The sequence below is a fragment of the Salvelinus sp. IW2-2015 genome, linkage group LG9 (genome assembly GCF_002910315.2).
Source record: "Salvelinus sp. IW2-2015 linkage group LG9, ASM291031v2, whole genome shotgun sequence".
NCBI lineage: Eukaryota > Metazoa > Chordata > Actinopteri > Salmoniformes > Salmonidae > Salvelinus > Salvelinus sp. IW2-2015.
The window spans coordinates 30534286-30544913 of NC_036849.1; the positions used below are offsets into that span (position 1 = coordinate 30534286).

At 45.7% G+C, this 10628-nt stretch overlaps 1 protein-coding gene across 1 annotated transcript in view; it reads left to right on the forward strand.

Moving 5' to 3' along the window:
- LOC111968393 (connector enhancer of kinase suppressor of ras 1) overlaps positions 1-8566 on the forward strand; it is a 62179-nt gene extending 53613 nt beyond the window's left edge. The window contains 3 exon segments of the mRNA XM_070445068.1: positions 788-1023; positions 8089-8109; positions 8111-8566. Coding sequence (XP_070301169.1) covers positions 788-1023; positions 8089-8109; positions 8111-8374 — 521 coding nt within the window. The 3' untranslated portion in view covers positions 8375-8566.
- The last annotated feature ends 2062 nt before the right edge of the window (positions 8567-10628 follow it).

Here is a 10628-nt window from a genome sequence, read left to right on the forward strand (position 1 = left end):
TCCAATACTTTTCAAATATTCCATTAGCAATAATAAAATGTCTAAGTTTTATTGGTGTGGAGATCTTGAAAACATACCATGCATACAAACATACAATTACAGCCACATCTTTCTCTCCCCCTCCTTCCTCTGTCCTCCTCTCTCTCTCTCTCCCCTCCCTTCCTCTGTCCTCTCTCTCTCTCTCTCTCCACTCCCTTCCTCTGTCCTCTCTCTCTCTCTCCCCCCTCCTTCCTCTGTCCTCTCTCTCTCTCTCCTCCCTTCCTCTGTCCTCTCTCTCTCTCTCCTGCCTTCCTCTGTCCTCTCTCTCTCTCCCCTCCCTTCCTCTGTCCTCTCTCTCTCTCTCCCCCTCCCTCCTCTGTCTCTCTCTCTCTCCCCCCTCCTTCCTCTGTCCTCTCTCTCTCTCTCCCTCCCTTCCTCTGTCTCTCTCTCTCTCTCTCTCCCCTCCCTTCCTCTGTCCTCTCTCTCTCTCTCCCCCCTACCTTCCTCTGTCCTCTTCTCTCTCCCTCCCTTCTCTCTGTCCTCTCTCTCCCCTCCCTTCCTCTGTCCTCTCTCTCTCTCTCTCCCTCCCTTCCTCTGTCCTCTCTCTCTCTCTCTCTCCCTCTCCCTTCCTCTGTCCTCTATCTCTCTCTCCCCCCTCCCTTCCTCTGTCCTCTCTCAACCTCTCTCTCTCTCCCCCTCCCTTCCTCTGTCCTCTCTCAACCTCTATCTCTCTCTCCCCCTCCCTTTCTCTCCCTCTCTCAACTCCCTCTCTCTCTCTCTCTATCCCCCCTCCCTTCCTCTGTCCTCTCTCAACCTCTATCTCTCTCTCCCCCCTCCCTTCCTCTGTCCCTCCTCCCACCAGGAGCTCCAGAGGATGAGATGGACGTGTTGTTCCACGGACTGAAGGAGGGCGGCGTGTCCCTGATCGGCAGCAAGCAGCCACAGACCCAAGACCACTTCCGAAAGTCCTTCATCCGGCGCAACAAGAACCCYGTCATCAATGAGAAYGCCCACACGCTCCGCGCGCTGCAGAGCACACTCAAGGTTAGGGTCAAGCCTCAGAGCTTAAAGCCTCTCCAACTATGCAGTGTCCRTCCTTTTGCTTATTAAGTGCGCTACTTATGTGATCTCATATTGTATTGGTTGCCTTGAGGTCACCAAGGCAGAGCGCTCCTGTAGATTTTGTTAGTATTTGTAATAATGAATTGTTTTTATAGCATTTTTCCCTACTAACTTTTTGTTTTTATGAATGAACTATTGATTTAGCTTATTATAGTTTGAATCCAGCACGTTTTCAAGACTGAAGTTGACGGTTGGTTTTTGGCTAGCTAGCTAATGTTAGCTGGCTAGCATGCAATGTTTTGATTCGCTTATGCCAACTGTCCAGAGGTTGAGGATGGAGAAAAAGCCCTGAGGCAGTGGTGTACAGAGATGACGGATGACCATGACCGTATGGAGGACTAACATGCTGACTAGACCAGGCACGCTCGTGCCATCGCGAGTTGATTTTGTCCATCCACAAAAGACGCCATCAGGACGCTCAGTTTGAAATATCAAAACAAACCACCTATATTAAATTTGGGGACAGGTCGAAATGCATGAAACATTCATGGCCATTTAGCTAGCTAGCTTACTGTTGCTAACTCATTTGTCCTGGGATATAAACATTGGGTTGTTATTTTACCTGAAATGCACAAGGTCCTCTACTCTGATAATTAATCCACAGATAAAAGGTTAGTTAGTTTCTAGTAATATCTCCTCCTTCAGTCTTCTTCTTCGATGAGGTTTAACGGTAGTTGGCATCCAATAAATGTTGCATTACCAACCGCCACCTACTAGACTAACAACTCCCTTGTTCTTAGCTTGAAAAAAATTGCTTTAATAAACAACTACCCTACCATCTAACACTACACTCACTAAAAATAWAATACAAAATAAATAAATAAACACCATACTCCACTATTTAAATCTATTTAGTCCTACTTCAGGCCAACAGCCTGAAAGGATGGGACACCACCACTTAACACACCCTGTAACTCTTCTGATGTTAAGTCTCGCACACCTAAATACCTCTCTGCAGCTGCCACCACATCCTACATTTTCTGCAACTTACATTCCATCCCTGCAGTACAGATAACCATTYCTATAAATGCTAAAAATCCAATCTTACTGAAACATATATCACTTMTTGYTTTWWCCCTCTGTACTGGTACAGATCTACTACTCACACCACTCCTCTCAGGATCCCTCCCCTTGACCCATCTTKCTCTACTTTCTTCACTGCCTCACCATATGACAACTACTTCTACTCTAACCCTGGGAGCCTCAACCTGCCTCTCTCGCGCGGGACATTTCTGATCCCCAGCCCCATGGGCACCCCTACAATTAACACATACCACTACTTTCCCCTATGCTACACATTCCTTTGTCCCATGCCCTTCTGCACACTTGTCACACCTAGGAACCTCCCTCCTACGCACTACTGCCACATGCCAATGAGCTTGACACCTGTAACAACGTAATGTACACTGCTCAAAAAAAATTAAAGGGAAAACTTAAACAACACAATGTAACTCCAAGTCAATCACACTTCTGTTGAAATCAAACTGTCCACTTAGGAAGCAACACTGATTGACAATAAATTTCACATGCTGTTGTGCAAATGGAATAGAAAAAAAGGTGGAAATTATAGGCAATTAGCAAGACACCCCCAATAAAGAGTGGTTCTGCAGGTGGTGATCACAGACCACTTCTCAGTTCCTATGCTTCCTGGCTGATGTTTTGGGTCACTTTTGAATGCTGGCGGTGCTTCACTCTAGTGGTAGCATGAGACGGAGTCTACAACCACACAAGTGGGTCAGGTAGTGCAGCTCATCCAGGATGGCACATCAATGCGAGCTGTGGCAAAGGTTTGCTGTGTCTGTCAGCGAGTGCCAGAGCATGGAGGCGCTACCAGGAGACAGGCAGTACATCAGAGACGTGGAGGAGGCTAGAGAGGCACAACCAAGCAGCAGGACCCTACCTCCGCCTTTGTGCAAGGAGGAGCACTGCCAGAGCCCTGCAAAATGACCTCCAGCAGGCCACAAATGTGCATGTGTCAGCATATGGTCTCACAAGGGGTCTGAGGATCTCATCTCGGTACCTAATGGCAGTCAGGACAGTGTTTGACAGTCATTGGGACAGTGTTTGACAGTCCAGTAACCACCTTTCCATTACACACCTAGAGTTGAGACCAAAGATGGTGGATATTCTTCTATGGACTTTATATGGCGGTCAGCAACTAACTTTAAAGTGCATTACCACCACCAACTGGACTGGAGTGTAAACCTCAGTTCATCTTTCATCACCCACGTGGGTATATGCTCCTAAAAACCAATGAGGAGATGGGAGAGGCGGGACTTGCAGTGCGTCAAGCAGTTTGMATGAAATTATTGAATAACATGCATGTGTACATTTATTTTGCAACGCGAGCGCACGTAACGCGAGCGTTGTGGTCAGCATGTAAGARATAAGGCTACTCCTGAATTACCATTGAAGGGTGGTGTGCTTTCTGGCACCTCATGACTGCCGTAGACTCATCCAAGTGGGCTGCTGCCTTTTGGTAGTAGTGAAGTCCAGTGTCTAGTACASCACTCTAACTTCATCTGACTGAGTCCTACTACAAGGCCTCAGACGGCGTGAATGGCGAAACACTGATGACAACGTGCTGCTCCCGGCTCGCCCCTTTGACCTTCGCTGACCTCGCTCAAACCATGAACTTTCTCAACCTTCTGTCTCTTGACCGTCGATCATGATGATTAATGATGATGTTGTTTTTAAATCGCTTGTTTTTTGTTGCTTTACAGCGCTTTGAGATGTATTTATGTTATGAATAGTGCTATGAAAGTGTAATAAATGATTATTTATTGTTCTAAGTGCCCCATATGGGGATTCTGTCCACAGGTAGTCTCATCTTTCTTTGACCGACGTTATGCCCTTCATAGTGTCCTCTCTCCAAGTAGTGTGGCCTTCAARCAATGTTATACTCTAAATTGGGTCGTCTTTGAAAGAAGACCTRTTTCCCCAAGTGGTTTTCCCCATGGCCTAGAAAGTTGGGAAACTAACAGTTACACTGAGGGTACAAAACATTAAGAACACCTTCCTAATATTGAGTTGCACCCTCCCCCCCTTTTGCCCTCAGAACAGCCTCAATTCGTCGCGGCATGGACTACAAGGTGTCGAAAGCGTTCCACAGGGATGCTGGCCCATGTTGACTCCAATGCTTTCCACAGTTGGCTGTATGTCCTTTGGGTGGTGGACCACTCTTGATGCACACGGGAAGCTGTTGAGCTTGGYAAATCCCAGCAACGTTGCAGTTCTTTACACACTCAAACCGGTGCGCCTGGCACCTACTACCATTCCCTGTTCAAAGGCACTTAAATATTTTGTCTTGCCTATTCACCCTCTGAATGGTACACATACATAATCCATGTCTCAATATTCTCAAGGCTTAAAATCTTTCTATACCCTGTCTCCTCCCCTTCATCTACACTGATTGAAGTGGATTTAACAGGGGACATCAATAACAAAATAGTATAAATCGTGAATAAGGGTAACAGCATTTACAATGAATATTGATCAGACATAATTTTATCTATAGTTGTTGTTGTTCTTTAATATATTTACCTTAAGGGTACGTAAAGAAGGCAACTATTTAAGTTATATAAATACTGATCATGTAGCCTCTTCAGGACCGGCCAAGTGCACCATAGCACCTTGTTTCCTACATCATTCCTCATATGGGACTATTTCAATGTATCCCGCCACAGGGCTTGCGTACCAATTTCTGTATGCAAAGAGCATCCTCTCCCATCTGTACCTCAAGCACGTGTTAGCCCCGCGCTATTGGACAGACTTGAGCAGCCATGGTCACTGGACGTTTTTACATCCTAAAACCCACTTCCACATTTGAGGGAAATTAAATCACAAGGCCATATTCGATAGGGCAGAGAATGAGAGAATGAACACACTTGTATACAGTTTTACGGGGCACAAGAATCCCACACGTTTTTTAAGGACTTCACCATGTAGCACTTCGGGCCTAAACAATACAGCTTTTTCACGAAGACGGAACCGTTCAATTCCATCTGTCAAACTGCGGAAACAATTTTTGAATGCTGACATATGAAAATACACTGATTAATAACGTGGACAACTGGACTTGGAAAAAATGATTTCACATCAGCAAACTTGGTGGTTGTTGTAATCTGAAGTGAAAATTGCGCATTTCGACCAAGGAAATATTATTCACGACAAATTAGCACAATGAATAACTATAACACATCAAGCAAACACTTGGAAAGATTGATCAAACAATGTATCTCAAGCAGTGTAATATTTGAACACACAATAACATTAGGAGGTACGCATAATGATGACGCAGAATAACATAGCAAATACATTCATTTAAACACTACACACAGTCATATCACACAAAATAAATATTGACTGGATGAAAGCATATAAAACAAATAGGACATTAGGACTACAACATAGGCTGGATGAGAAGGTATACGAGTGTACAAAACATAGAACTGCTTCTTTCCATGACAGATGGACCAGGTGATCCAGGTGAAGATATGATCCTTATTTGATGTCCTAACTTCAATCAGTGTAGATGAAGGGGAGGAGACAGGTTTAAGAAGATTTAAGCCTTGAGAATATTGAGACATGGATTTGTATGTTGTCCATTTAGAGGGTGAATGGGCAAGACAAAATATTAACGCCTTTGAATGGGATGGTAGTAGGTGAGGCGCACGGGTTTGAGTGTGTAAGAATGCAACGTGCTGGGTTTTCCACTCAACAGCTTCCCGTGTGATCAAGATGGTCCACCCCCAAGGAATAGTACAACGCGCAGACTAGTATGTGGATAATGCCATTGGGAGTCCACATGGACAGCATCCTGCGTTTACTAGATGCTTAACACCCCTCTCATAGTGTCCTCTGTATAATGCACAATATAGTGTGGCCTTTCCCAACATCTAGTGCTCTAATGAGGGATGAATTGATTTAGCAACATCTCACTACTTAAAAGGTGAGAGTTCTGTGGATGTTCGTTGTACACTTCATTCTGTAGAATATGAAATTAACTCTTACTTTTCATACGCTCACACCCTGACACGCAAAGCATCGAGACTTTTACCACATGGCCAGCTAGAAATGTTTGGGGAAAGGCACCTAACACATCTAGATGGCAGCACTGTGTGTGCGACACATCCCCGAGGGTACAATTCTTCTAACTTTAAGAACATCCTCTTCTCTATACAACTTGAGTTGCATCCATCTGTTGTGCTGGCTCCCTACTCTGTTCGTCTTTTTGTTCTCCACCGCAGGCTTTTGGGACACATGACCCCTTGTCTCTGTCGCGCTCCCGAGATAGACCGCCTCAACTCCTTTCACCGACTCCTCATACCATGTCTGGGGTCCGCGTGGGACAGGCGATCGGATAACCAGGGTTGGGAAATAGCGGGTGTCCTGCGGGGGGGAGAGAGGTAGAACAGCGTTCCACAGGGATGCTCCCAGCGGCTCCCACACCTCACGAATTTGAGCCAATGATGCGGGTATACCGTTGAAGAGCGTACTACATAGCACTTCCTTACACATTCACAAAATCCAGTGACTTTATTCCACAGTTGGCTGTTATAATGTCCTGGGTATTTTGATGGTGGAATGGTTGACTACATTCCAGACTGTCAATATTAATGTCAGACCACGCGCGATTTATGGTTACTGAGATACGTGATCAGGGAAAGGAAATATTTTGTGCCACTATGTTGGTATGTGCCCTTAAGAGAATATCTGAACTTCCTGACACTCGAGCAAATGGTCTGTCATAATTCAAACATGGTAAGGTCTGTCTTTTCAGTACACTCGATAGTATCTGCGAAGTGGTCTCTCTGCCTGGCACCCATCTGCTGGTCTGGTGTCTGTATGTATAATCTACCGGGGATCTTGTTCCCATGTTTCAAGGTCTTATGGCACTCTTAATTATTGTTCTTGGTCCGTATTTCACCATTGCTCTGTGAATTGGTATACACCTTTCATGACGAGTAGTCGCTACCATTTGTTCTTGTCAATTCATTACTGCAGCAAGGTTTTACAATTGTTAGTTATTGAGTGTCGGCTCTGGTTGCGTCTCCCCTGCCAATTTACAGATGCTGACTTGAATGGAGTTTTATACGGGTTGGGATTCAGGTCAATGAGATGGTGATCATGAGACTTTCAAACCGGTGGAGATATTGCACGGCTTGGTAGTGCGTTGGCTGTTCATATGGGAAGTTCAGCAGGGTTGTGCCGTGGTTGGTGTGTGTCCTATAATGTTTTGTAGCAGGGGCGTATGGTGTGTCAGTGTTTATTAAGCTGGCGGCTGTTTATCATATGGGTGTACTAGGGCCGCGTCGACAGGGTGTGAACCCTGACGCCAGGGGAAAGCCTAAGCTCTTTCGGAGCTTTCTGGGCACTCCCCAAGGATCACTGTATGCCGCCAGCGGGACAGTCTCGATCTGGGCCCCAGCTCACTGGGGTCAGCCAGTGGGGATGGATACTGGAGTGGGTACGTTGCGTGCAGCCGTTTGTGCGGCGTGGTGAGGTCACGTAGCCAGCTTGTTGGGATGGTTATTCACTTGGGATATCTTGAGCTGGCGTTGGCCCGCCAGGCGGTATGGTGTGTGTGGTCACGCTAGCAAACGGGGAGATCGTCCTGACTTGTTGGCCCAGGAGGTCAGCCATAAGCCAGGGGAGAGTCTCTGACTGGCCGTCGCAGTAACTGTTCAGCAGGTGCGAGAGAATGCCTGACTGGTCCCGCAGGTTCAGGCTATAGCAGGGGAAAAGTCCTGACTGGGCCCAGTGCACGTAGCCAGGGGAATCTCCTGACTCGTGCTCAGGTCACGTAGCCAGGGGGAGGCTTGCTGGCCAGTTGAGGTGGCCTATGAGTGGTGATGGTGCTTGATATGTTAACACTGAACACTATGTGGGATTTTTGCACTGTCCCCTCAGTCTCGCATTCATTGCTTGGAACTTTCTGTGAATTTTTGTTAATGTAATGGCCATCTGTTCTCACTGTGCTTCTAGGATAAAGAGGCAGAGCTCCAAACTCATCAACAAGGTGGGAGCTGGAGACTCTGAGTTGACGTCCTAGAAGTACCGCCAGTGGAAAGAACATAACAAAGACTTACACCTGGAGATCGAGAAACTGGCTGTCCAACGGGCTAAAGGCAAGACAAAGGACACGCCGCCTGGATCGTCTTCTGGGGAGATGGGGGAGGTGGTTGCCGTGGAAACAGAGGCCCGCGTGTGGACTGACCCTTGCGACGGTGAGATGCTGGTAGACGCGGACCATCGTTGTCAAGTACGATGAAGACAGCAGGCGACTCTGATGTAGAGCACAGTCAGAGCATCAGTGACTGCAGAGAGCAGCACAGATGACGTAGTAGTCCTGCTAGCCGAGAGAATTACTTCTACATATGAGACGGCCACTGAACTGATCTGATGGTGGTTTCCCTACTTACCTCAGATATGTATGGTTAGGGCATGGAGTGTTTCTCAACCATATGACTAACCAGGAAAACTCATAGCCTCAGTTATCCTCAGTGATTCATGATCTAGTATCCTGTGATTCATGACTCTAAGTTATCCTGTGATTCATGACTCTAGTTATCGCTGTGATTCACGACTAGTTTTCGCTGTGATTTCTTATGGAGTTTTTCCTGGTCAGGTAATGTGGTCAGGATAAAACACTGCCCTCAGGGGTTTTGTTTAAATATTTTTGACTGTTGTTGATGTAGGAAGACAGGGTTTGTCTTTCCAAGCCAATTGTTCAGCGCCAAATCTTGCAGAATTCAAGTTACGGTATCATATGACAAAAAAACTATTTTTTCAGTGTCCCTCTGTGTTGATAGATATATACTGTAGTCATGGGATGTTTAGGACTGTCTTTTTACTGGTCATATCTTTGGCTAATGATTTTTAGTGAGATTTAAAGGTAAATTATATCCGTCGTTGTATGCCTCTTATGTATAGAATGTTAAATTGTCACGTAACAAAATGTATTGTACTTTTTTAAAACGTAGATTGTATAATATTTTTTGCACAGAATAAGTTCCGATCTTGCCTGATGACAAGCATTATGAAAATAGTTATTATATGATCAAATGACAATCATTGTTTAATTTTAACTGATAAGGTTAACATTGTTCCCAGACCTTAGCGCACGCGCTTGTGTGTGTGTGTGTGTGTGTGTGTGAACTTAGTTTTCCCAATGCATCTTGATATATCGATTCAAATATATTTGAGCTGTAGGGATCCTCACTGGTGACTGAGCCTGTGTCAAATGCAGTAAGGAACACAGTAGGGATCTTCACTGGTGACTGAGCCTGTGTCAGATGCCAGTAAAGAACACAGTAGGGATCTGCACTGTGACTGAGCCTGTGTCAGATGCATAAAGAACACAGTAGGCTCCTCACTGGTGACTGAGCCTGTGTCAGATGCAGTAAAAGAACACAGTAGGGATCCTCACTGGTGACTGAGCCTGTGTCAAATGCAGTAAAGAACACAGTAGGGATCCTCACTGTGACTGAGCCTGTGTCAGATCGCAGTAAAGAACCATGCAGTAGGGATTCGCTCACTGGGTTTGACTGAGCCCTGTGGTCAAATGCAGTAAAGAACCAACAGTAGGGATCCTCACTGGTGACTGAGCCTGTGTCAAATGCATAAGGAAACAAGTGATGAACACATTCATTTGCAACAGTTTGTCATTCAAGAAGCCATTGTCCTAAACTGATGGTCAGGTGAAACTGGCAATAAAATCGGCATACCATTTCTTCAAATTTCTATTTGAGATTTTTATCTTGCGCAGAAAATGGGACTTTTGTTTTGCGTTTCAGCTGCTGAAATAAGTTATGATAAAAGTGTTGACAAGGTTTTGGTAGCACTATTTTAACAGTACTGTCGTCCTTGATAAATACTATTGACCTCTGCTGGAATTAGCATGATAACAGTGGGAACCTCCTCTAGCGTAGCATGCAGCCCCCACAAGGCTGGGGGATGGAGGTCGGGCCCCCAGATAGCATACGACACGTCATAAGCCATGAATTATTACTTTTTGGAATTACAGAAAATTACAGACATGGCCATTCAAAACATGCCTTCAAAATCATGAGCATCAATATGGAGTTGGTCCCCCCCTTTTGCTGCTATAACAGCCTACACTTTTGGGAAGGCTTTCCACTAGATGTTGGAACATTGCTGCTTCCATTCAGCCACAAGCGCATTAGTGAGGTCGGGCCACTGATGTTGGGCGATAACACTTGGCTCGCAGTCAGTGTTCCAATTCATCCAAAGGTATTCAATGGGGTTGAGGTCAGGGCTCTGTGCAGGTCAGTCAAGTTCTTCCACACCGATCTCGACAAACCATTTCTGTATGGACCTCGCTTTGTGCACGGGGGCATTGTCATGCTGAAACAGGAAAGGGCCTTCCCAAACTGTTGGCCCAAAGCTGGAAGCGCAGAGTGTCTAGAATTTCATTGTATGCTGTAGCGTTAAGATTTCCCTTCACTGGAACTAAGGGGCCTGAACCATAAAAACAGTCCCAGACCTTATTCCTCCTCCAGCCA